The 27,472-nt window shown below is 41.3% G+C and overlaps 1 protein-coding gene across 1 annotated transcript; it reads left to right on the top strand.

Annotated features, from left to right (window-relative positions):
* Positions 1–1,507: 1,507 nt before the first annotated feature.
* On the top strand, positions 1,508–24,194 carry MED17 (mediator complex subunit 17). The gene is made up of 12 exons (XM_002929542.4): positions 1,508–1,990; positions 4,183–4,349; positions 6,279–6,498; positions 10,837–10,973; positions 11,062–11,146; positions 11,481–11,633; positions 12,792–12,922; positions 13,568–13,752; positions 16,360–16,497; positions 20,599–20,716; positions 22,445–22,604; positions 23,625–24,194. Exons 1-12 carry the CDS (start codon positions 1,741–1,743, stop codon positions 23,834–23,836), a joined length of 1,956 nt encoding a protein of 651 aa, XP_002929588.1. The 5' UTR covers positions 1,508–1,740; the 3' UTR covers positions 23,837–24,194.
* Positions 24,195–27,472: the final 3,278 nt, after the last annotated feature.

Here is a 27,472-nt window from a genome sequence, read left to right as displayed (position 1 = left end):
AAATCATGGAAGGAGCCGAGATGCCCTTCAACAGATGACTGGATTAAGAAGCTGTGGTCCATATATACAATGGAATATTACTCAGCTATCAGAAAGAACGAATTCTCAACATTTGCTGCAACATGGACGGCACTGGAGGAGATAATGCTAAGTGAAATAAGTCAAGCAGAGAAAGACAATTATCATATGATTTCTCTCATCTATGGAACATAAGAACTAGGATGATCGGTAGGGGAAGAAAGGGATAAAGAAAAGGGGGGTAATCAGAAGGGGGAATGAAACATGAGAGACTATGGACTATGAGAAACAAACTGAAGACTTCAGAGGGGAGGGGGTGGGGGAATGGGATAGACTGGTGATGGGTAGTAAGGAGGGCACGTATTGCATGGTGCACTGGGTGTTATACGCAACTAATGAAGCATCACTTTACATCGGAATCTGGGGATGTACTGTATGGTGATTAACATAATATAATAAAATAAAATTAAAAAAAAAAGAAAAAAGAAAAGTCATTAATTAAAAAAAAAAAAAAGGATGTAGGAGCCAGCACCTGTTTGATCCTTATCAAAGCTATGCAGGCTATAGGTCTGCCTTTTGGCCTGAAGGTAAACATTTTTCTGCTTCTATCCCTCATCAATGATAAATACCATAGGGATGCCTGGGTGGCTCAACAGCCCAGGTCTGCCTTTGGTTCAGGTCATGATCTCAGGGTCCTGGTATCCAGCCCCGGTCACGCTCCCTGCTCAGTGGGAAGTCTGCTTCTCCCTCTCCCTCTGCCCCTCCACCCTGCTCATACTCTCTCTCTCTCTCCCCCTCTCAAATAAATAAATCTTGAAAAAAATGATTAATGCTATACATAATTCCTTAGAGTTTTGTAATATAAAATAATCTATCCTCCCCTGTGGAATTAATACTAATGACATACTCTTGGGGATTCAGACTGAAGTTATACCATTGCTTCTTAATCTTTTAAAGTATTACTTATTCTCAGTTACTCAGGCATGAAATAAAAATTAAGCTGATATTACATGCCAGTGTCTATTATGCTTCCTGGAGATAGTCGCTGTCCAGGGGTTACAACTAACAGGAAAACAGATAAACTAATTGTGCAGTACAATTTTAAGTAGTGATAAGCACTATTTATGTTTTTCCTCAAATTACATCCTTATTTTATAACTCTTCACACATGTTTCTTTGAGTGTAAACCCTCAAATCTCAGCATTGTCAGAGGGACTCCCATTGCTAAGACCCATGGACCCATTCATTTCCTTTTCCCTACTTCTCTTCAGCTCTCTTGAGCTTTCCGTACTCCGTCACTTCAAGCAAGTAACACTTTAAAATGCAGACGGACACCAGGGACCAGCCAATCCACGCCCTCAACACCGGAATCCCTCCCTCCCTTCCTCCCTCCCACTGCCGGCCACGCCTTCTACAGACCAGGAAGTTTTTCCCGACGCAGCGCAGGGAAAACCGGAAGCGCTTCCCCGGAAGCCCGGAGCGCCGGCCCCTGCCGCTTGGGTTCCGGGAGACTCCGAGCCGGGGTGGGGAACTGCAGTGCATTCTGGGAAAGTCGCTTGGCCCTCGGCTTTGTTTCCCGCCCGGCAGCAGTGTTTGGTTACCCCAGGTGCGCTGAGGCGCCGCGATTCCCGGCTTGCGGGCTCTCCTCGGAGGCGCCTCTGCTTTTCACTTCGGCTTTCGGCTTGCGCGGGGTTCCTCCGGACGCCCCCCGACGCCGCCAGCATGTCTGGAGTGCGCGCTGTGCGGATCAGCATCGAGTCGGCCTGTGAGAAGCAGGTCCAGGAGGTGGGCCTGGATGGCACTGAGACGTACCTGCAGCCGCTGTCTATGTCGCAGAACCTGGCGCGCTTGGCGCAGCGGATCGACTTCAGCCAGGGTTCGGGCTCCGAGGAGGAGGAGGCGGCGGGGGCCGAGGGCGACGCGCAGGACTGGGCCGGCTCCGGGTCCAGCGCGGACCAGGACGATGAGGAAGGTAAGGCCCGTGTGTGCCGCTCGAGTCCGCCGGCGGGTCTGGGGGCCCCGGTACCCGCCCGGGTATTGGCACTCCGGCTCTCCCGCGCTGAGCGAATGCGGTGCGTGGACGAACTTTGACAACATCCGCGCGGAATACTGATCGTGCTCACTGGGGTCTTTTCACAGCTGGATAATTTAGGGCGCTGCCTGCCTCTTAATGTTGAGTTGGAGCATTTGAGACACTGTCACTGATGAAGTGTTTCAGCCTGTGATTTGGCACACTTGGTTAAGAGGCCTGCGGTTCATATCGCTGCTCTGCCACTTACTGTCCGAGTTACTTTCCTTCCCTGTGCAGTGGGGATGATGCTAATAACGCCTACTGAAAAGAGAGAGATCTGTATTGACTGGAATATGAGGTAAGGTCTAAGAGGTCGGCGGGGGCCAAATCACGTCGAGCCAGTAGACCAAGATAAGCATTTGGGTTTTATTGGAAGGACAACTGATAGCTTTTGGAATGATTTAAGTAGACAGGTGAGTGTATGTTAAAAAGAATACTCTGGATTCTATGTAGCGAATGGGTTACAGGGAACACAAAACTGAAAGGAGGAGGCTCCTTAGGAGAGAATAGTAGAAACAGTATGAGTGGGTTTTGGATTCTCGTAATTGTCGGGGATAAAAAATACAATTCTTGGTTTGAGTATTTGCAACAGGCCCTGTGTAAATAGGAATTTAAAGATGGATTTTCGAGCTAGTGGTGTTAGGACAGTTGGGGGTCCATTTGGGAGTAAAAAATACTGTCTCACACTTCACACTCGGGATTACTTCCACAAGGATTGAAATGCAAATGAAGAGAATAAAGATTGGAAGGAAGTTACAAACATAGAACTTTGGGAGCAGAAGAGACCTTAAGCAAGATAGGAAACAGAAATTATAAAGCCAAAGAGAGAGAGTACGTAAAATTTTCAAGTAATAGTGGAAAAAGGTGCCACGAATAAAGTAAAAAAATAAATGGGAGACTGGGAAAAGTATTGGCAGCATGTAGGACAGACAGCGGTTGCTATCCCTGATGTTCAAAGATTCCCTGCAAACTGGGGGGGAAAAAGACAGCTCACTGGAAAAATAGCCTGAAGGTATAATAAACAGCTCTCTGAAAAAGACATCAGATCTTACTAGTAGGGAGAGGCAAATTAAAACTTCATTAAAACACTATTCTCGTGCATACCATTAGCAGCAACTTAGAAAACTTAACATCCGGGGTTGGGAATGTGAATTGGTAAAACGTTTTTGAAAGACAGTTTAGCCGTTCAGTATGTGTCAAAAGTATTAAATGTGCATCTCCTTTGACCCACTAAATCACAGCTAGGGATACAGCCTACAGAAAAAGTTATGCATGTACGCAGATGGGTGTTAAACGTGTTTACCACTACTAGCATTAGTGAAACCAGCGCACATGTCCATTAAGTAGGAATGGTTAAACTTACTGTACATCCACGCTCCAGAGTGTCAAACTGTTAAAAGAATGAAATAGATCTATATGTGCTGACATGGAAGTATCTCTAGGACATAATAATTGGAGAAAAAAGCAAGTAATAGAAAAATGGAAGTAAATGTATGTAAATTCATTGAAAAGCATTTGAATGGATATGCCCCAACTGTTAATTTTGATTACCTCTCAGGAGAGGAGAGAATTAGGGGTGGGGGATAAAGGAAAACTTTTATTACTTTTTTACTGTATAACTTTATTTGAACTCTATGCAGTGAGCTTGTTTTGGTGAAATTTAACGAAATTATTTGAGAGGTTGGAAGGCATGTTAACGTTGTTTAATATCTGAATGCTGCCAGTATAGGTCATTTTTATTTTTGCACTTTAATGTATTTTGGAAATGCTCTCCAATTATTGAAGTTTTAAAAGCTGGAAGAAAAAGGTTATTTGCATACATTAAAAAAATACTGAAATGCCTGCCTATAGTGTTGGAATGTCAGATTTAAGCTCTGTGGAAATTAGATACCATGTTTGTTTTGCCACTGTAGGAATGCTAACTTAAATATCTACAGAGATTCAAGAAAGGGTTCACAGAATGGGATAAAACAGGAAATGGTTTGAAATAAGTCATCGTTTCTTCTTTTAGTACTTGTAACATCTAAATGAGATTTGTCTTCTACTCAGTATAACTCATACCTGTGAATTTCTTTTTTTCTTTCTCTTTTTAGGGTTGGTAAAATTTCAACCTTCCCTTTGGCCTTGGGACTCCGTGAGGAACAATTTGAGAAGTGCCCTGACAGAGATGTGCGTTCTCTATGATGTCCTCAGTATTGTTAGGGATAAGAAATTTATGACTCTTGATCCGGTCTCTCAGGATGCACTTCCTCCAAAACAGGTATGTGTGGACTTCGGTTGAATAATGGTACCATTTTATTAAGTCCCGGGACCACTTCTCAGGCTTTGTGCCTACTGTCTCCTTTACCTTTCATGCAAAATTAAGTCCAGATGAAAATTTAAAGACAAAGAGGTTCAAAACAAAGACATAAAACATATCTCCTTTATTTATTATTTTATTAATGACCCTGTGACCCTCAGAACAGTTAAGTTTCATTAGTAATGTAATACTTTAAAGTATCCCAGATCTTTTTTTTTTTTTAAGATTTATTTATTTATTTTAGAGTGAGAGATTGAGAGCAGGAGCTTGGGAGGAGCAGAGGGAGAGGGACAAGCAGACTCTGTCCTGAGCATGGATCGTAGTGGGGCTTGATCTCAGAACCCTGAGATTACAACCTGAGCCAAAACTTAAGAGTCGGCTGCCCAACTGACTGAGCCACCCAGGTGCCCCTAAAGTTTCCCAGATCTTAACAAATTCTTATAGCCTGGATCATTGATCTGTAGTGTATTACACAAAAACGTGATGGTAAAATGGCTTTGGAGTCGGACTGACCTGGATTCAAATCCTGCCTCTGCCCTCATTAGCTCTGGATCCTTCTACAAGTGATTTTCTCGAAGTCTCAGCTTTCCCCTTCAACCTCTTTTTAGGGCCTGGTTAGAAAAATTAGACCAAATTATGGAAGCTACTGAACGCTAGGTACAATTGTTGAAGTTTGATGAAGAGTATGTTCAGTGTTTGAACATTAGAAAATGAAAGACAACAGAAGGATGAATTGGTTCATGAAGAGCCTGAAAGCAGGGAGGCCCCTTAGGAGGTTCTTGAGGAAAACAAGCGTCAGGTCCATGACCAGGTTAGCGGCAAGGAAAGGAAGTAGTGGTGATTTTTACCCTTTTGTAAAGTGGAGTGAATTGGATACAATTACTCATGTAGTAATAGTTTCAGGGTCTAGAAACATTGTGCTGGAAGACTTCCTAGAGACCATTCATTCTGGTTCCTTCGTTTTATGGAGAGAGAACTAAGACTCAGAGAGATGTGTGACGTGTTCAGAAGCAGTAAAGCCAGTGATTAGACAGCAAAGCCAGGAACTCTAGCACCTTATTCCTGGCCCACAGCCTTTGCCACCTTCCTGTGGTCTTCCCACCCAGGAGTCTCCAGGAATTTTCTGAGCTCTCTAAAAACTTAGAATTAGGTCCCCCAATATGGTCAAAAGATTATTGTGACATTTGATGAGACTTGGTGATTTTGACTCACACAATCAGAAGACTTTCTTGTATTAAATTTGTCTTTCTAGAAGTGTATCTGGTGACTAGAGCACACAAATTGGTGGTGATGATGGGTATTTATGTATGCATATATAATGTATAAATTGTGAATCCTCAGCAGTTTTCCAAAAATCAGCCTTTGGTGAAGTGCATTAATTTTAATGCTGGTGGCTTCAGTCTGTATTCCAAAGGCACATTAGTAGCTTGCCGTAATATAAGATAATTCTACAGCTGTACTTATTGGGATCATTTATTTGTTCCAGAAATCAAGCATTGTGTGCCGTGCATCGTTCTAGGGTCTATGGAATAGTAGGTTTTACCATCATGTGGATGCCCTTCAAGTAGGGATTACAGACTTCCAGCAGAAGAATAATGAGTGCCACAAAAGGGTGTACACGTGGTGGGGGGGTGGGCGTGCGTACCACGTGAGAAGGGAACCCCATCTAAGCTGGGCAGAGTTGGTGTAAGTTCTGATTTGTAGTCCAGTGTGGTGTTTGTGGTTTAACATAAGTTTATTTGAGTTGACCAGAGAAATAAGGTTATTTTTCAAAAAACAGTGTTATCTGCTTTTTTTTAATTTCTCAATTTTCTCTCAAGTAGGTATTTTATTATTAAGAGAACGTTGAAATCATTTAAAAATACAGAACTACACTATTGTTTTTGATAGAATCCGCAGACACTGCAGTTGATATCTAAAAAGAAGTCGCTCGCTGGAGCAGCACAGATCCTGTTGAAGGGGGCAGAAAGACTGACCAAATCAGTTACTGAAAACCAAGAAAATAAGCTGCAAAGAGACTTCAACTCTGAGCTTTTGAGATTACGGCAACACTGGAAACTCAGAAAAGTTGGGGATAAAATTCTTGGAGATCTGAGCTACAGAAGTGCAGGTATAGATCACTGTTAAAAACTATGCTTTTAAACTATAGTTTGTCAAAAAACTATACGAGATTAACTGTAATGTTGTATATTCTATAATATATTACTTCTCAGTTATATGTTACTTTTTGAAGTTTTAATTTCTGTACATATAAACCTGACAAGCTAAAATTACTTTTATCATAGCCTTATATAAATATATTTACATAATTGAATCTAAGCTATTTACATAGGTAACTTTAGCAGAAAGCTTATTTATTTATTTACTTACTTACTTATTTACTTACTTATTTTTAGTTTTATTTATAGTGAGTGAGAGAGAGCATGAGCAGGGGGAAGGGGTAAAGGGAGAGGGAGAATCAGACTCCCTGCTGAGCAGGGAACCCGATGTGGAGATTGATCCCAGGACCCTGAAATAATGACCTGAGCTGAAGGCAGATGCTTAACAAACTGAGCCACCCAGGCACCCCATATTTACTTATTTATTTTTGTACTGATTTTTTTTCCAAATTTTTATCTAAATTCTACTTAGTTAACATACAGTACAATATTGGTTTCAGGAGTAGAATTCAGTGATTCATCACTTACATATATCACCCAGTGCTCATCATAACAAGTGCCCTCAGTACCCATCACCTACCTAGTCCATCCCCCACTCACCTCCCTCATCAACCCTCTATCATTAAGAGTCTCTTATGGTTTGTTTCCCCCCCTCTTTTTTTCACCCCTGTCCTATATGTTCATCTGTTTTGTTTCTTAAATTTCACATATGAGTGCAATCCTATGGTATTTGTCTTTCTCTGACCAGCTTATTTTGCTTAGCATAATGCACTCTAGTTCCATCCATGTCATCGCAAATGGCAAGATTTCATTCTTTTTGGTAGCTGAATAATATTCTGTTATACACACACGCACACACATACACATCTTCTTTATCCATTCATCAGTTGATGGACATTTGGGCTCTTTCCATGGTTTGACTGTTGTTGATAATGCTGCTATAATATCAGGGTGCATGTACCCCTTCAGATCTGTATTTTTGTATATCCTTTGGGTAAATATCTAGTAGTACAATAGCTGGATAATAGGGTAGTTTTATTTTTCACTTTTTGAGGAACCTCTATACTGTTTTCCAGAGTGGCTGCACCAGTTTGCCTTCCCACCAACAGTGTAAGAGCGTTCCTCTTTCTCTGCATCCTTGCCAACACCTGTTGTTTCCTGTGTTGTTAATTTTAGCCATTCTGACTGGTGTGAGGTGGTATCTCATTGTGGTTTTGATTTGTATTTTCCTGATGATGAGTGATGTTGAGCATCTGTTCATGTGTCTGTTAGCCATCTGGATGTCTTCTTTGGAAAAATGTCTGTTCATGTTTTCTGCCTGTTTCTTAACTGGATTATTTATTTTTTGGGTGTTGAGTTTTATAAATTCTTTATAAATTTTGGAAACTAACCCTTTATCAGATATGTCATTTGCAAATATCTTCTCCCATTCCGTTGGTTGCCTTTTAATTTTGTTGATTGTTCCCCTCACTGTGCAGGAGCTTTTTATCTTGATGAAGTCCCCATAATTCATTTTTGTTTTTGTCGTAGTTGACCATATAGTTGTGGGTCTGTTTCTGGATTTTCTCTTCTGTCTATCTCTATGCCTGTTTCTCTGCCAGTACCATACTATCTTGATGACTACAGCTTTGTAATACAGCTTGAAGTCTGGAATCATGATTTCTCCAGCTTTGATTTTCTTTTTCAGGGTTGCTTTGGCTATGTGGGGTCTTTCAGGGTTCCATACAAATTTTAAGATTGTTTATTCTAGTTCTTTGAAAATTGCTGGTGGTGTTTTTGATAGGGATTGGATTAAATGTGTAGATTGCTTTGGGTAGTATAGACATTTTAGCAATGTTTGTTCTTCCAATCCGTGAGCATGGAATGTTTTTCCATTACTTTGTGTCCTTTTCAGTTTCTTTCATAAGTGTTCTGTGGCTTTCAGACTACAGATCATTTACCTCTGGTTAGGTTTATTCCGAGGTATCTTATTTTCAGTGTAATTGTAAATAGGATCGATTCCTTGGTCTCTTTTTCTGTTGCTTCATTATTGGTGTGTAGAAGTACAACAGATTTCTGTATGTTGATTTTGTATCCTGTGATTTCACTGGATTCATGTATGAGTACTAACAATTTTTTGGTGGGATCTTTCGGGTTTTCTAAATAGAGTATTATGTTGTCTGTGAATAGTGAAAGTTTGACTTCTTCCTTGCTGATTTGGATGCCTTTTGTTGCTTTTTATTTTCCGATTGCTGAGGCTAGGACTTCCAATACTGTGTTAAATAGTAATGATGAGAGTGGACATCGGTGTCTTGTTCCTGACGGTAGAGGAAAAGCTCTCAGTGTTTCCCCATTGTGGGTTATAGTAGCTGTGGGTCTTTCTTATGTGGCCTTTGTGACATTGAGGTATGTTTCCCTCTATCCCTCCTTTGTTGAGGGTTTTTATCTAGAATAGATGCTGTATTTTGTCAAATGCTTTTTCTGCATCTATGGAGAGGATCTTATCCTTTCTTGTATTGATGTGGTATATCACGTTGATCAATTTGCAAGTATTGAACCCCCCCTGCAGCCCAGAGTAAATCCCACTTGATCATGGTGAATAATGGTACATTTAGCAGAAAGTCTACAGATTGCGTTTATATGTTAACACACCCGAACCATAAATGACATTTAAGTCAGAGACTAAATGTCTTCTCAGTTAGAATCTTACATGTAACCCTTAAAATCTAAGCATAAAAGGAAAAAAAAAGAAATATTTTCATTCTGCCTTATTCTTTTTTTCTCCCCTAAGTCATCTAAGCTGTTTTCACATCCTAGGCAAAGGGAGAGGGCAGTGAAAACACTTTGCCTTCTTTTTTTCCCATACAGGCAAGGCTGTAGGAGTATATTTTGTTGGCATATACCAAAATTTGATGATCCTGAATTCACCTCTTTTTGTATAAATTCTTTGTTGTTGAGCTATGATTATAATAGGTTTCAGGAGTTAATCATGGGAATGTCTTGTAAGCTGCTAAGGGATATTCAGGGAAGCTACACAGTAAATGTTTACAAGATTTACAGCTCAGTAGAATAAAAGCTTTGAATGTCAAGGGACAAAGCAAGGAGCCCTGGCTGTGATCATTGTGATAACAATAGTAGAGTGATATTTTTAAGGGACTCATTTGCCGAAGTAAGCCATTATTGTCCCCCAGTTAATAGCACGCAAGTTGAGGTGGTTTAAGTCAATACTGCAGCACCTCAGTGTCTCAGCATTGATGTGAATTGAGGAATTCTGAATTCTGAAGGTAAAAATCCCACTTCAAAGATGAGTTCAAGACGACAAAGGCTTTTTTTTTTTTTTTTTTTTTTTTTTACATCTTAATGGTTGGTCTGTAGAAGCAGGTGCTTTCTGGCTCTGGATATTGTACGTTCTTTTCAACAAATAGTTATGTGATGGTACTTTACTCACTTTCTCCTTATGGTAGTGTTACTCATGATTATAAAAGGACTTGGTTACATTCTGTTTTGTTTTTGTTTTAAAGATTTTATTTATTTATTTGAGAGGGAGACACAGGGAAAGAGACAGCATGAGCAGAAATAGGGGAAGAGGGAGAAGGCGACTCCCCACTGAGCAGGGAGCCTGATGCAGGGCTCGATCCCAGGACCCTAAGATCATGACGTGAGCCAAAGGCAGATGCTTAACTGACTGAGCCACCCAGGCGCCTCTACTGTTTTTAATTGCAAGATCTTGAACGTCTTCCTGTGTTACGAAACAGCAGGTACATATAACCACCTGGTCCTCACATAATTCAGCAGCCCAGAACAACTCACTCAAACTTCAGAACTACACAAAAAGGCATCACATAAAAATCTAGGAACTGGTTGAAAAAAGGTGGTATCCTTTTGTTCTTTTGGCTGAATTCAAACACTTTAGTTGCAGCCTTATTACAGAGGCTTAGCTCCAGAAGTGTTTAATTTCTAAGGCTTAAATCTGAGGAAGTACTTTCTAGAAGTGCATCCATTTTATCAATTTTATGAGCCAAATTCCATTGGAATAAAACAGTTTGATGGCCCATAGAGTTCGTAGTATAATGATACCATTAGACCAAGGAGTCTTTTTTTTTTTTAAAGGTAAATAACTTTTTTTCCTGCTTCCTTTCTTCCCTTTGCTTAGTACCCTTTCCCTATCCCCCCCAAAACACATTTCAGGTGGGAGTTTAATTTATGATTTAGTGATGTAATACGCAGTGAAATATTATTATGTACTTAATATATGTTAAATTAATGTGTTAATTGATTCTTATTTTCCTATTTTTAATATACCCCATTAGGATCTCTCTTTCCCCATCATGGTACATTTGAAGTAATAAAAAATACAGATATTGATCTGGATAAAAAGATACCTGAAGATTACTGTCCCCTTGATGTTCAAATTCCTAGCGATTTGGAGGGGTCTGCCTATATCAAGGTATTTGTCAAGTATTTTAATTAATTTCTTATGACTTCGCCCAGAAGTTAATTTGCTAACACCTTTTCGTGTTTTTGTTGTCCCATAGGTTTCAATTCAGAAACAGGCTCCAGATATAGGTGATCTGGGCACAGTCAACCTCTTCAAACGACCTTTTCCCAAATCCAAACCAGGTGTAGTGTTCTATCCTCTAACTTCTGGTTCTGTCTGAGCTCACATTCTCAAATAAACTAATGATAAATGTAGAGAGGAAACTAGGTACTTTGGAGTAAGAACAATTGGAAATTCATTATTTATAATCTGTTCATTAACCATTAATGAATAGCGGTACAATCTTCACCAGTTTTCTCTGTGTGAAAGAAAGGAAAATTTTTGTATTTTGGAAAGGATTTGCTCTAATATAGTGTTTTCTGAACTTTCGTTATATGTATCCAGATCACCATTTAAACTAATTCATGCATAATATAGTTAGATAATTGATTTATACATATGTCCCCTGTCTTTCAGGTTCCCCGCATTGGCAGACGAAATTAGAAGCAGCACAAAACGTTCTGTTGTGTAAAGAAATTTTTGCACAGCTCTCTCGGGAAGCTGTTCAAATTAAGTCACAGATCCCTCACATTGTGGTGAAAAATCAGATTATCTCTCAGCCCTTTCCAAGTAAGAGCAGCTAGCCCTTTCGAGTTTATAAACAGGACTTTGTGGTTTGGGGAACAGGACAGAGGAGGGTAACTACATATTTGGCTGTGTTGGGGGAACAGTAAGAGCAAGGGGTGGCCTGATATCCATGATATGGTAGCTCATAGAGCATATGGGACAAAGCACATTGCTAATTCTCTCTTGTGTCCTAAATAGTGTAACTCCTGGATTTTAAACAGTATATGTTAAACATTTGTACTGGCAGTGCTGTTCAGCAACGATGGTTTTGAGGCGCCTCTGCTGACACCATTTGTGGAGGATTTTTCAGGGACCCTGTCTTACTGCCTCAATGAGATTCAGTCATTCAGTACCCATAATACTCCTATATTTGTGGAAATTGGGATTTTAATTACATTACTTAAGAGCAGTCAGACCTGCCCTGGAGATCAGTCTATATAGTTAGCTGCGCTCTTGTTTTTTTATATAAATTCTGAGATGTATCTTCTTGGGTCTTGTCAAAGGAATGGGTTTTTAGAAGTGAAAAATTCCATTCTGGTTTTCATGGCAGCAAGGAAGGGTATCTGTCTTCTTGTCAGCAAGACCAGATACCAACTCTGTGTTCTTTTGTTTTTCTCAAAAATGGTGTTGTGTTTTGTTTTGCTTTTTTTAATCTAAAGGCAAGAAGAAACTAATTAGTCAATAAACAGCTTTTGTTCACCTGTCTTTTTTTTTTTTTTAAAGATTTTATTTATTCGACAGAGATAGAGACGGCCAGGGAGAGAGGGAACACAAGCAGGGGGGAGTGGGAGAGGAATAAGCAGGCTCATAGCGGAAGAGCCTGATGTGGGGCTCGATCCCATAACGCCGGGATCACGCCCTGAGCCGAAGGCAGACACTTAACCACTGTGCCACCCAGGCACCCCTTGTTCACCTGACTTTAACCACAGCTTAAGGTCAACAGCCACACTGTAGGTCAATAGAATTTGAATTGTTGACATAAGTAATAGTTTATTATACTCATGAATAGTCATTTTGGTCTGAAAATGTTAATCGTGAAGCCTAATCTTCAAGTTTAGAATGGGTCTTTTGAGAATGGGCTGTGATTATACTTTATGAAGACAGTTGTGCTTTTCCATGTCTTAGGTGATTTGCATCTGTCCTACTTCTTTTTATAAATAGGCTTGCAGTTATTGATTTCTTTGTGCCATTCCTCAAATGATAAGAAATCCCAAAAATCTGCTACTGAGAAGCAAAGTCCGGAGGACCATCTTTATGTCTTAGAGCATAATTTGCATCTACTAATTAGAGAGGTAATGAGAGAAATGTTTCTTCTTGCATCGTGGGAAGCGTGTCCGGTGCAGTGAATGTGCACAAGCTCTTCTCTGTGGCATTCACTGTCTGTGATGTGAGAGATCCTTGCTCTATGCTGGGGGAATAACAGAGATAATCAGGATTATCAGTCTCTGTTCCCAAGCATAGCTTGTAGCGGTAGAAATATACCGCTAGTTATGTATAGGCGCGTAAGAAAAGCATGCAGGGTGCAGAGGAAAGAGTGAGTCTGATTGTGTGATGGGGAAGCTGTCTTGCCAGAACCTGTGAACAGGACAGGAGTTATTTCAGGACATATTCTACTTACAGGTTATCTAGAACTGTGTTTCCAGAGTTCTGGTTCACAGTTTAGGCTAATTTCAAAAGAATCCCCTGAGAAGCTTAATAGAAGTATGTATTACAGCCTCCCCTGCCTTTAAGATGTAAGTATTAGTTGTTTTTTAAAAAAAATTTTTTTTTAAAATTTGTAACTTTATGGTGACAGATGTTAGCTAGATTTGTTATGAATCATTTTACCATGTATACAAACATCAAGTCATGATGTTTTGTGCCTTAAACTCATACAAGTTATATGTCAATTATACTTCAATACAAAAAGTAATAAAAAATGGCTGTTCTTGTTACAGTTTCATAAACAGACCTTGAGTTCCATCATGATGCCTCATCCAGCAAGTGCGCCTTTTGGTCACAAGAGAATGAGACTTTCAGGTCCTCAAGCTTTTGATAAAAATGAAATTAATTCACTACAATCCAGTGAAGGGCTTCTAGAAAAAATAATTAAACAAGCAAAGCATATTTTCCTGAGGAGCAGGTAAGGATGAACAAAGTAACTGTTTTTCTTGGAAACTGCAGTCCTTTTTCCTTTATTAGTTACCTCATACACATTATTTTTGGCATGCGATAACCTTCTTTTCCAGGAAGAGGAGGGTGGCTGCAGGGTGAGCATTTGCAGCTGGGGATGGTCCTGACAAGTTTAGGGAAGACTGAGCTCCAGGGCCCATGTCACTTTCGAGATGGTTTCTAACACAGGCCACACTTTTGAAAGATACCTCACTATGAATGTGCCCAAGAAGTCCTCACCTTCTTTAGTGACCCATCTACCAGAAACCTGTTCTTGAACTGATTTTAATCTGTTTTTGAAGCTTTCCCTATTTTTTGGCTGTCCCACTTTTTAAGACTTTAGAAGGCACTTTCCCATATCTTGATTTATCTAGCTCTTCTCTGGCATAGGTGGTATGAGCCCATTTTCACTGATGAGAAGGTTGAGGCCTAGCTTTGAAGAGTAGCAAAATCAGGATCTACACCCAGGTCTGTGTAGCTCCCAAGCTCTTCTCACTTCTGTGCACATTATTTACAAAGAACTTAGCGTGATTGGGCCTCAATGTACCTTTTTCAAGTGCTAGAGGTGCTCTTATATTTTAATTTTGTTCCTTGGTGAAGAGGGCTGTGTATACTTCATTCAGAACTGTGCCTTGCTAGAACTGCAGACTTGCAAGTGTGGGCCCACTCTGCTCTGGGTGATAGTTTATTTTTGATTTTCAGTTTTTCCCCGCTAACACAAGTCATGGATTAATGGCACATTAGTTTGTAGTCTTCAAGTGGAAACTTACGTCTGCAGCTTTTAGTAAAATAAATTAGGAAGACATGTTGGAGAAGACAGCATGATGCATTTGGGGTAAAAAATGTGTCTAAACCAGGGCCCAGTCACCTGCTAATAACTTTGGTTTTCATGTCTGTGGCCCTGCACCTGTTTCTCTGTCAATTAGGGATACAGGAGCCTGGTCTTAGGATCAAATTAAATAGTGTATGCAGAAGTTCCTTATAAACAATCAACTATGGTAGGTTACTATTGTTACTTTCACTTGTGCATTTCAATTATAGGAACATTTTACCAAAAGTTAGGGGCATGGAAGTAGCTATTTTTAGAACCATTATGCATTTCAGAGTATTAGCGACAGCTTTGGAAGCAGCAAAGCTTGTAAAATGTTCCCGTTTTCCCCAGTTACAAAAATAATGTTCCAAGGTATCAGCCTCGTCTGTATAAATACCATACATAGCAAGACCAACTATTAACATGCTCGTGTGTTTTGATGTATGTGCGCCAGGGTGTGTGTATCTTTTAAAAAAAAATATCTGGAATCATAAAATTTTATGTCCTGCCTTCCCTTAATATTACAGATTTTTTTCATCTTTCATTAAATGTTTTTGAGAGATATTTTATTAATAGCTACATAATATCCCATTATGTGAATATTCCCTGATTTCTTTTACCAATTCTCAATTGCCAGATACTTTTTATTTCTAGTTTGTTGAAACAATACTAAGATGAATGCTTTCCTATACATACCTATCTGCTGTAGGAACTTTTGAAGCCCTGTCAAGGAGACAGGTCACGGAAAAGGAAGAGACAGTTAAGGGATTGAAGGAAACCAGCACCAGAGCAGAAGCAGTAAAAGAGCAAACCCCAAGCCCATTTATGTAAATGCCCCTTGTCCTCAGTGGCTGTTTGCATTTCTTCTGGCTTTTTCCTTCTCTTCCCAATCAAGCACTAGAATTAGAAAACTGGAAACCAGGACCTACAATAGTTGGGTTAACTTTCATGATTTATGTTTTTTCTGGGCAGTGGCTGTTGATTAGTATGTGTAAAAAGGAAGGATTACTGGCTCTAGGGTTGCACCCCCAGGTTTTTGGCTCTGGAGTTAGGCTACTGGTTTTGTGCCCCAGCTCACGGCTCTGTAACCTTAGGCACATTACTGAACGTTGCTAGACTGAAAAATAGGGATAATAGTGGTATGTACTTGATAGGGTCATTAATGAGATGATGTGAAAGGGCTCATGGAAGCACTTACTCCAGTCCTTCGTGTGTCATGAGGACTTGAATCCTGTCTCTCATGTGTGCATATCATAGTTAACTTCGTTGGAGTGCAAGGTTTTTGTCGTGCAGAAAGTCTCCCAGATTCTCAGGAAAATGGTCCTCATTCCGTGACAGGAGTGGGCCTCAGCTGTGGGCGTGTCCCGTGTTACCGGGGACCAAGGACTGTCATCTGTGAGTGATTCATATTCTTCTCAGAGCTGAGGTTTGTACTCTAAGAGTACCCTTCTTCCTTGTGTTCTGAGAAACCTTCCTGAGAGCACACAAGTTGGAGTTCAGGGAGAGTAAGCCCATGTGTCAGTACGTGTCGTAGTGTGGCGCTGAGCCCCCGTGCCGGGCTGCCTGACGAGGTTCCCGTCACCCCATCTGACCTTTTTCTTTCTTTCTTCTTTTTTTTCTTTTTTAAAGAAAAGTCTTTGCTTTTCAAGTGTACTTTCAAAAAGTAGTCATCTCGTTTTCACGTAGCCATGACATTGATAAGTGATTTATAATCTTACTATTTTATGTGGTGACTTTTTTAAAATGTCAACTTCTTTTCTTTAAAAGAACTGCTGCGACCATTGACAGCTTAGCAAGTCGCATTGAGGACCCTCAGATACAGGCTCACTGGTCAAATATTAATGATGTTTATGAATCTAGTGTGAAGGTTTTAATCACATCACAAGGTTATGAACAGATATGCAAGTAAGTGTCAAAAATAAGTTACCCATTTAAAATGTTAAGTTGTTTCTACGTGTTGATGTTTGTTGAGTGATTACATCGAGATTTTGGGATATTGTTTGCTACGGTGGCATAACATTCCGGTGAATTACAGCAACTGTAGAGTGTATGGATGGGAGGTAAGAATGTCTAAGATAGTCTCCGTTAGGTAAATGTCATGTGTTTGAGTTGTGGTAAAAAAAAAAAAAAAAAAATGAACTTCCTCATTGAGGGGAAGCACCTCAGACGGATCTGCTTCAGTTGCTGCCTGGAGGCTGTGGTGGTGAGTCTGGGGTATTGGAAGTGAGTAGGGCCATTTATATTAGAGCGTATACTCTCTGTATTGTGCCTGAAACAGCCTAAGTTTTGTAGCTCTCTCATGGTGTGAGGCTAAATTTAGTCTAATCCAGTTCCCGATTATGCCCTTACGATGGGGCTGAGAGCTGTGTCCATAAAGGAGGTGAAATGACTTTTGACCCCACCGTTCACAGAGCAGCATTCTTCCTGATGTACATTCACAAATCACAAGCTGATATACAGAAAACAAATTGGTAGCTGCCAGAGGTGGCGGGGGTGGGGGGTGGGTAGGGGGCAGATGGGTAAAGGTGTTCCAAAGGTATAGACTTCCAGTTATAATGGACAAGTTCTGGGATGCAATGTACAGCAGGTGACTGTGGTTAATAATACTATGTTGTATATTTGAAAGTAGCTAAGAGAGTAGATCTGGAAAGTTCTTCTCACAAGAAGAAAAATGGGTAGCATGTGAGGTGATGGGTGTTCACTGAACATACTGTGATGGTCATTTCACAATATATACACTTACGAAATATCATGCTGTACACCTTAAACTAAGCAATCCTGTATGTCCGTTACATCTCAGTAAAACTGGGGTGAATAAATGAAGTTAATAAAATCAGCAAGTAGCCATGAAAGGCATTTTTGGCTTCCATTTGAGCCTGTTGAAAATTGACAACTGGCAGGCTATAGTTGAGTGCCGTTCCGCAGGTCAGTTGGAGTGAGCCACTAGCAGACATTTGTCAAGGTCCATGAGTACCTGTTACATTTCAAACTTTAGTTGCTTATTTCAGGCAGACCTTACTGGTCACAGTGGTCTTTCCAGTGAGCAAAACACACCAGAAGCAAAATCACCACCCCCAGGTGTAGGGGAGTATAATACCCTTAAATGGCTCTTTTTTAATATCAAGGCTTTAAATCACTGTTTTTTAAGAATGAAAAATAGTCAATTAGCCTGATTTAAAAGATTGAATATAGAAGATAAAAGACTACACAATGGAAATCAGTCTTGCAGCTTCCAGGAAAAGATGGTGAGCTGAAGGTGGATCATGGTTTTCTTCCCCTATACCTGAAGAAACAAGAAAATAATTCGGGTGACTTGGGGTATGGTGGGAGAGTAGCTGTTGAGTAAGATAACACAAGTTTGGCAGGTATTTTAACTGTTAGGGCTGGGTGATGGCACGGTTGACTTCCATTGTATTACTTTCGCACGTATTACTATATATACAGAATCTGTGGTACTTGTGTGTGTGTTTAAAAATATCCATAATAGGGGCGCCTGGGTAGCGCAGTCGTTAAGTGTCTGCCTTCGGCTCAGGGCGTGATCCCGGCATTCCGGGATCGAGTCCCACATCGGGCTCCTTCCCCTGGGAGCCTGCTTCTTCCTCTCCCACTCCCCTGCTGTGTTCCCTCTCTCGCTGGCTGTCTGTCACATAAATAAATAAAGTCTTTAAAAAAAAATACCCATAATAAAATGTTAAGAGAAAGAGTGAGCTCAAAGGAGTGGGAAAGAAGAAAATTACCAGCATTGAGTTATTTACATTTAGAACTAAGACCAAACAAATGTGAGATTATAGTTACAGGACCCAGGGGTTGTAACCTTCTGTGAAGAAGGGTTAGTGGTAAACATACCCTCGACAGCATCAGGAGGGAAAGGAAGTTGCAGAACACCCCTTTCCTCGTCTTTTATAGCTGGGGTCAACTTACGCTACTTAAAGTTGAAAGTAATTCTCTTAAAACTTCCCAGGACGAAGCATTTTCTCTTTATTTCTTCCTTCCTTCCTTCCTTCCTTCCTTCCTTCCTTCCTTCCTTCCTTCCTTTCCTTTCCTTTCCTTTCCTTTCCTTTCTCTCTCTCTCTCTCTTTCGATTTGAAAGAGAGCTTGAGCTAGGGGAAGAGGGACAGAGGAAGAAGCAGACTCCCCACTGAGCACGGAGCCTGATGCAGGACTCCATCCCAGGACCCCGAGATCATGACCCAAGCCAAAGGCAGATGCTTTAAGGACTGAGCCACCCAGGCACTCCCAGAAGCAAGCATTTAAAAGAGTTTTCTACACATCCTTCCAGGAAAGTCTCTGCACTTACAAGCATATATATCCTGCTTTTTTCCTACAATAATGTGTGCCTTAAAATATTGAGACATCATTCACATAACCTAAAATTCACTATTTTAAAGTGTACATAGTTCAGGGTGCCTGGCTGGTGTAATCAGTAGAGCATGCAACTTTCAGTGTCAGAGTCATGAGTTCAAGCCCCAAGTCAGGTATGGAGCCTACTTAAAAAACATAAAAAATGAAAAAACAGCGCACAGTTCAGTGGATTTTAGTATATTCCCTATGTTGTGTAACTATCATCACTCTCTAATTGCAAAACATTTCCATTATCCCAAAAAGAAACCCTATACCTATCAGTAGTCATTCCCAGTTTGTGTGCTTTTTTTTTTTTCCAACTCAGTGGCATCATATTGGTGAATAAGCATTCCTTATCACTATCTCAGATTTACTTCTTTTTTACAGCTTTATTGCATTCATTTTATGTACCACGACTTTTAATTAGCCTTCTGCTGCTCAGTATTTTAGTTGGATGCCAGCAAAATAGCTTGTACATATTCAAGTCCAGCTGTAGGAGAAAGTCCTATAAGTGTAATTGCTGGGTCAAAAGATAAGGACCTTTAAAACGTTTCTGAATGTTACCAAATTGCTTTTCAGAGTGGCTGCCACAATTATGCTCCTGACAGTAGTCATTGAAATTTTTAAAATTTGTTTAGAAGTTTTTTTTTTAAGCCTTCTGAATTCTGTGGTTTTCTTTCAAAGAAACGTGTAAACTTTTACTCAGTCAAAATTACAATTTTAAGGAGATAATTGTCAAAATGTTTCATTCCAAATGTTTACTGTAAAATAAAGTCTATAAAACAGGTGCTCTCAAATGTGGAAAGGTAGAATGCCATTTTTTCTGCATTGTTCATCTATATGGTTAGATTTGAGGAATTTCCCATTTCTTGTACATATGTCTTATGCTAATGCCAAAAATTTGTGAATTGGTTTGAGAAGAATGTTATAGCATGTTATTTTATGAGTTTCTTTGACCTAAGCCAAGTTAATGGTGTACATATTCTGACTTGTTTGATTATTTCAAGAGAGGGCACAGAGTTAACAAATCTTTTCCCTTTCTGTATGAGAATTTGCTCTTTGGTTAATTCTCTAGCTGTTGTCCCCCAGTAGCCTGATAAGAAAGGATGCCATCTGTGTTACTAGGCAACATTGCTTTTGGCAAAAATGATCCCAGACTGGTAAAATGGGTCTGGACTGGAAGGGATTAGAAAAGCCTGATGGGGATGCCTGTGGATTTCCCCGGATGGGGTGACTTCCGAGATGGGGCAGTATCTTTTGTGGGGTCCTTTGAAACCATGCCTATGGAGTTGTTATGAGAACATGTGGCTCCTGCGGGGAATGAGGTTTCTCAGTGAGGGCACGCGTGCCCAGAGTGGATCTCCGCTCACTGCAGCAAAGGCGGAAGGACGGCCCAAGGAGAGGAGCAGCGGATGGTGGTTGGTGGCAAGCTGTGCTTTGTCATCTGCAGCCTTCTGAGCAGACTGGTGCTCAGTGTGGCCGGGGGGAGTCTGGTGGGAGTCTGATGGTTACGTTGAACCTAAGAGAACCCCTCTCTCCCGTGGGTGTTAGGGCAGGTTATCCAAATGGGTATTTTCTGTTTCTTTGATGTTAAGGTTTAATGTTTGTGGCACCGTATAAGGTAATTTTGAACGTTTCTGATTTTTAGTATGTGTGTCTATAAAGGTCCATCCAGCTGCAGTTGAATATCGGAGTTGAGCAGATCCGAGTTGTACACAGAGATGGAAGAGTGATCACACTGTCTCACCAGGAGCAGGAGCTCCAGGACTTCCTTCTGTCCCAGGTAAGATTGCAGCCTTCTAGGCCTGAGCCTCTTCCTCTCGTAACTGCTTAAAGAACGAAGTAAGAGGTAGTTCAAGTATATTAAATTATAACAAGAAAGCCAGTTTTTTCTGCCATTTATTTTATTTCTAGTGCACATTTTACAACTTATGGGTTAACTGAAAATGTTGGTAAACTATCCTAGATTTATTTCCAGTTAGTTTGTATTTAAGATGAAAGACCAGCTCTGAGATTACCAAATTTTTATTTCTCATGTTTGCCAAGGTTTACAACCCCTATGGGACCACATAAAAGTGAAGAAGTATTAACCCCAGAAAACCAGGGAAAGGGGAGATCAGAAAGAAAACTATAGTGACCATTCTCCATAATAGTGGAATATTCTACTTAAGCCCTAAGAAAGAGTTCTTCAGTATTAAGGAGCAGCATGGAAAGTGCTGGGTTCTAGTCCCAGCTCCACCACACATTTGCTTTGTGACACTGGATAAATTTCTGGACCTTTCTTTCCTGTTCTATAAAATTAAGAACAGTATATTCCATATGTTCTTCATGGAGTTATGATGATCCAATGAAAAACTGGGTTGTGGGAGAAAGTATAGGTTTAGAAATGCTAATATACCTTTCACAAAATACATTTATGTTTCACATAAAATTAAAAAAAAAATACTAATGCTCTCCATCTTAGAAGCAATAATCTTTTCTACTGACTTGCTTCTTTGGTGCCAAGTAAATAAAATGCATTTGTGAGGTATGGCAGCTCTTGGTTGATTACACGTAAAATGACTTTGGTCACCTTAAGCATACATACACAGAAATATATCGGAAGGCTGGTGGGTAGCCCCCGGAATCAAAGGGAAGGCTTGCAGATGGGCAGGGATCAAAGGGAGCTCCGTGGCGAGAACCACAGCCCAGGCCACACCACCATTGCCATCCTGACACTCCTGCCTTCCTCGCTAGTGACAGAATGTACTCCAGATGGCCCCGGTGTATCAGTCAGGATTTTAACAGGAAAAAGGTGGCACACTCAGTCATTTTACTAAGGATTTACAAAAGTGTGGGTGTCGGAGGACACCAGGGAGAGCATGGTGACCTACTACTAGTAATAACCAGGTAACCAGGCCTGGGAGGCTTAGTGGGCACCAGTCCTAGGCCAAAGAGAGAAGGGGCGGGCTTATGGGTACTCTGAAGGAGAGAGTCCTGTGGAACAGGCCACTTGGAGAAAAGCAGTCGCCTTCTGTTACAGGATACAACCTCACAGGGGAGGGGACTGGGAGAATAAATGCCCCGACCTTACTGTCTTCCTTGTCATCCTCTGGCTCCCATTCCCCGGGTGGCTCCCGTTATCGGAACCCAACCCAGAGCCAGCTGATAAACTGGATGGGTGATCCTCCCTGGGCAGAGTAGGGTGGCAAGTGGATTCGATGCGCTAACTGGAAGAGACTCACCCTCTGTTACTTTTGATGTTGCTCCACATTCGTTGATCCAGGCGGGAGTCTCCGCTCGGCCACGCTGGGGTCCGGTTCCCGTGCTCAAGCTGCCAGCGGACAGGGAAGACGGGTCTCGGGCTGTTTTAGCCTCTGCAGTGGAAGGTGGGATCCTCCCCTGAATAGTCACAGAGGAGGATTCCCATGCTAGGCGGGGAGCACCCCAGCGAAAGTTTACAGTCATGATGTCAGGTTACTGCAAAGTAAACCTCCACGGTGATTATGCATAAAGTTTCCTTCATTCACAGATGTCACAGCACCAGGTGCATGCAGTTCAGCAGCTCGCCAAGGTCATGGGCTGGCAGGTGCTCAGCTTCAGTAATCACGTGGGACTGGGGCCCATAGAGAGCATTGGCAATGCCTCTGCCATCACCGTGGCCTCCCCGAGTGGCGACTATGCTATTTCAGGTACTGGCGCTGCCTTGAATGGGAAGAGATCTTTGGTAGTTTGGCCTTAATGTTCACCTGTACTAGTTAGACATACTTCGGAGTGATTTCTCTCTGCAGTGAGCTCGTAGAGGAGTTGCACTGAGCATTTATCCGATCACAGCTCTTAGAGCAACAAATGATTACTTCTCTTTCTGGTGGTCATAAAAAATGTTTTGTTTGGCGACACATTTTCCTAGGAGCTCTAAAAACTGCCATCAGCACTGTTACTCCTGCAGTTCAGAACCTTTGATGGATAAATGCATTTGGGAAATGTGCTGCTGCAACGAGGCAGGAGTCAATCTGACCCCAAAGATGTAAAGGGGTGGGGCAGAGAGGAGAGGTGATTCTGAGGCACCCACTCTGAGTAGGGCACTTTAATGAACACGTGTGTTGTCTAGTTGAAAATGATATATGGAGTACTTATGCCTTTAGTGTGGTCTTTTCTAATACCTGCTCTAAGTACTTGAAAGAGTAATTAGAAGGTTTCGCCCCGGAACCACAGCATGTGAATCTGCAGGCTTGGTCATTGCTAGGTCTTGATTGATAACAGTTTCAAAATGCCCATTTTTCTTTGCTGAGTGATGAAGCCTCATTAAAACCTGACGTTCTGAACTCAGAATGATCTTGTCTTAATCTCTCCCAGGCCTGATTCTGAATGTTTGAGTTTCATTATATATTAGGTGTGTGTCAGATGTTTTAGAAAAAAATAAATTGGTTTTCTGAAAATAGGACATTTGACTTTCCTAAGCCAGAATTCATGTTGCTGCATTTTTATGGTAGAAACAGGAATTCCTGGATATTTATACCAGCCTAGTATGTATAAACAAGCTTCTTGGGGTTTTGTGGGAGAGGCGGGTAGCATATTAAAACTGACAAGCACTTTTAAACAAGAGCTTTCAAGTTGGTAGACAAGGTTTTTGTATTCGTGGTAGAATGAAATTGTGGGACCCTTGTTTTCTAGCTTGGAAATTGTATTAATACTTTGGTTTTGCTCCACAGTTCGTAATGGCCCTGAAAGTGGCAGCAAGATCATGGTTCAGTTTCCCCGTAACCAGTGTAAAGATCTTCCAAAAAGTGACGTTTTACAAGATAGCAAATGGAATCATCTTCGTGGACCATTCAAAGAAGTTCAGTGGAATAAAATGGAAGGTCGAAACTTTGTTTATAAAATGGAGCTGCTTATGTCTGCACTTAGCCCTTGCCTACTGTGATTTTTGTTTCCAGAACAGTTTCTGGATTATTTTTTTCCAGAGAAGTTCCCAGAAACTAACTTGAGAAGGTGAACTATAAGCACAAGGAGGAGAAAATTTTCCAAAGGAGAATTGTTTAAGGAAAAAAAAAAAAAAAGCAAATGTTTACCTAGCATTTTGAAGCCTTTCACTTTATAAGTGACAAGTAAGCTTGAAATGCAGATGCTTATGTACAGTCGTAGGGTATATAGTATGGGGGACTGCAAAACAACTTTTTTTATGCAGTTAACTTGAAATGTTACTAATTTATGGGTTTGAATTCAACTTTTTAAATATTCCTTTGATGTTGACATCAAATAAAGCATATGGTTAAAAATTCCAGATATTCTCAACTCTTAACAACCTCAGTGAGTTGTGTCTTTAACCAACGCGTCTCATTCCACTACTTGTTAACAAGATTGCGTAAGGATATTTAAAGACTTGGGAGTCGGCAGCATTCCTACAGGAGCGCGCTCACCCCGTCAGCAAGTGGAACAGACGACGCGCCTGCAGGGGGCGCCCGTCCTCCCGGCCCTCGCAGAGCTGCTAAAGCGGCCGCTTGTCTCAGCCAATCAAGTACCTCCTCCTCCAGCTGTGTGCCCCGAATGCCCGCGTCCAAGCCTGACCGGTGCTTTGAGAGCTTCCTAGAAGGTGCCGGCTGAAGGCGTAGAGGGGCAGAATTATCCTGAGGGCTTCCTCGGGTTCCCTTTTGGTCTCTTCCCCCACGTGAGTGACCTCCGTCCCCATTAGGACCAGGTGTGCTCACACCTCGCCCCGCCTGCCCCTGCAGCCTCCCCCCAGGAGCCCTGCACTCTTCCACCAGTGAAAAGTCTTGTCCTGTCTTACTCCGTTAGAGTTCTTTCCCGAGGGGAAAATACTGATGGATCAGTGGATTGATTACACTTTACAAATAACATGTTTGAGCTTCCTGGAACTGGTCCCCAGTCCTAAAATGTGCCTGAGGAACTTCCCTTCCTGAAAGACTTAGGTTGATATGGGTCCTTTGGAACCACTATAAGTATTACATAAGCAGTGTTTTCCTTATGGGAAAGGCTTTCAATTTTTTAAAAGATATGCTTTTAATCATTTATAAGATGTCTGTGAAGTAACTTTAAAAGGTTTCTGTATTTCTCTCCTTTTTCTTTTAAAAGAAAAATGGACCTTGTTAGCCCCCAAATTCCGTAATATCTTTGTATTTGCGTTTTTTAATCCCCTTTTGGATACTGCATCTTTCCTTGGAAATTTTTCAAAAATTGGTCTGAATTTAAATTATAAATCTTTTCATGGTGGCCCACAGAAGTTCCCTTAGCTAATTATCCTAAGCTAATCTGTAGAGGTCTACTCCCACGAGGAGCCTTACGTGATTTTGAAGGCTCACATGCTAATACAGTGAATCTCAAAGGACTTTCGCCAGAGTTGTTTTTTTTTCATTTCCACCCATTGCAGATACTTCAGTAAATATAATAAAAATGAATTAGAAAAATTAAATTTTGAAGAGATGCCAAATAAATCCCCCTCCTTTTATTATAACAGACATAAGATGGCTATCAAACATTTCTGGATGCTTTTTCTTCTCTCTCCTGAGCCAGTATGACAGGACCACGCTGAGTGGAGCGGAGAGCACGTGCACAGATATGCCCACCTGTTCTCTTAAACTTCATCTGAGGACGTATTGAAGACTGACACGATCTTCATATGCCTTCCTATCCCCATTATTTTAAATCGCTAGGTAGTGAATAGCCATTACCCACTATGGAAAGTGAGGTAAAGGTGGGGGAGGGGCAGGAAACGGCAGCTCTTGGGCCTTGTGCTGATTTACATTTTCCAGCTTAACATTGCAACCTCGATGACCTGGCGTTGGAAGGAGGCGCTGGAAACTTGGGAGACCGGTTGGAGAAAACCAGTTAGTCCCCCACCCCGTGTTCACAGGCTGGCAGGAGCTGTTTTCAGATGTTGGTTGTACCTCTGCGTAGCTGTATCCGTTTGGCAAGGCGGCCCTCTCGGAACCCGTTCCCTTGTGTGGACGGCGAGGACGAGCGTGCCCCGGCGCGCCTCAGTGGTGGTTCAGAGGCCTCAGTAGGGTTGGTAATGGGCGCGAAATTCGGAAGTGCTGTGCGGATGTACAACATCACACGCCTGTTTCTAAAAGGCAAGCGTTTTGGAATTTGGTAAGTGGTTAAGACGCCAGTTTATTTTCATTTACCAGTAGAAGAAAGCATTTTCGAACATCCTGCATCATTCAGATTCACAGATGGTAAAGACTGAGTGCATCTGGGGCCGTGAACATTGTGAAAGCCTCGCTCTGTGGTCAGCCTCTCTCCCCACCTTTGTTCACCTTCACTTCCTTCCGCCGTTCTTCGCTGCCTTACGTGCTTGGGGCCAAAGGCTCTTTGAATCTCACTTTAGGATGGGAACTGATGTAATAGGCAGGTCATCCCTGAGAAACCGTGTGTCTGAAATAGCAAAGCACCGGGACGTGAGCGCTGCTCAGACTCTGTCAGTGACCAGAGCTTGGTCTTTGTTCTAACGTTTGCTGTTTCCTATCTACCAGTCCACTTCTAGAAATTCGTCCTGTAGGCATACTTCACAAAGCACAGATTCACAAAGATTACTGTGTAAGGATTACCGAAGAGGTCTGTAAAAGTGAAAAATTGAGACCAGTCTGAATGTCCAAATGAGAAGGACTACATTGTGGTCAAGGAGACCCAAATACCAGCGCTCATTTTTAACTTCTCTAAAAGTTGAGCTTAAATGGCCAAGAGGTTTTTCTGCTCCCACTATTCTGGCTCACCTTGATTAGGAACCAGGAAAACTTCGATATTATACTGTATTTGTTTCCCTATTTACTGATTATAAAACATTTGTTGTAGAACAGACTATATTTGGCTTGAAATGATGGATGAGGGAAAAGTTTGAGATAGAAAAGTAGCAGACGTGGAACAGGGTAGAGAGCTCAGAAATAAGCCCACACTTACATGGTCAATTAATGTATGACAAAGGCAGCAAGAAAATATGGGGAAAAGACGGGCTCCTCAATAAATGGTGTTGGGAAAACTGGACCACTTTTTTAACATCATACACAAAACTCAAATGGATTAAAGATGTAAATGTGAGACCTGAAACCATAAAACCCCTAAAAGAAAACAGGCCGTAATCTCTTGGATGTCAGCCTTAGCAACGTATTTATAGATAGGCCTCCTCAGGCAATGGATACAAAAGCAAAAATGAACTATTGGGGCTTCATCAAAATAAAAAGCTGTACAGCAAAGGAAACCATCAACAAAACACAAAGGCAGCCTACTGAAGATATCAGCAAATGATAGAGCCAATAAAGGGTTAATATCCAAACTATATAAAGTGGCGATAAAATTCCACACACAGAAACACACAAATCTGACTGAAAAATGGGCTGAGGATCTGAATAGCTGTTTTTCCAAACAGGAAAAACGGATGGCAGACACATGAAAATATGCTCAACATCACTCATCATCAGGGAAATGCAAATCAAAACCACCATGAGATAGCACCCTGCACCTGTCAGAATGGCTAAACTCAAAAAGACAAGAACTAACTAGTGTTGGTGACGTTGTGGAGGAAGGGGAACTTGTGCACTGTTGG

The sequence above is a fragment of the Ailuropoda melanoleuca genome, chromosome 8 (assembly GCF_002007445.2).
Source record: "Ailuropoda melanoleuca isolate Jingjing chromosome 8, ASM200744v2, whole genome shotgun sequence".
Taxonomy (NCBI): domain Eukaryota; kingdom Metazoa; phylum Chordata; class Mammalia; order Carnivora; family Ursidae; genus Ailuropoda; species Ailuropoda melanoleuca.
The sequence above is the reverse complement of the archived record's forward strand: the minus strand, read 5'-3'. Positions and strand labels throughout refer to the sequence as shown.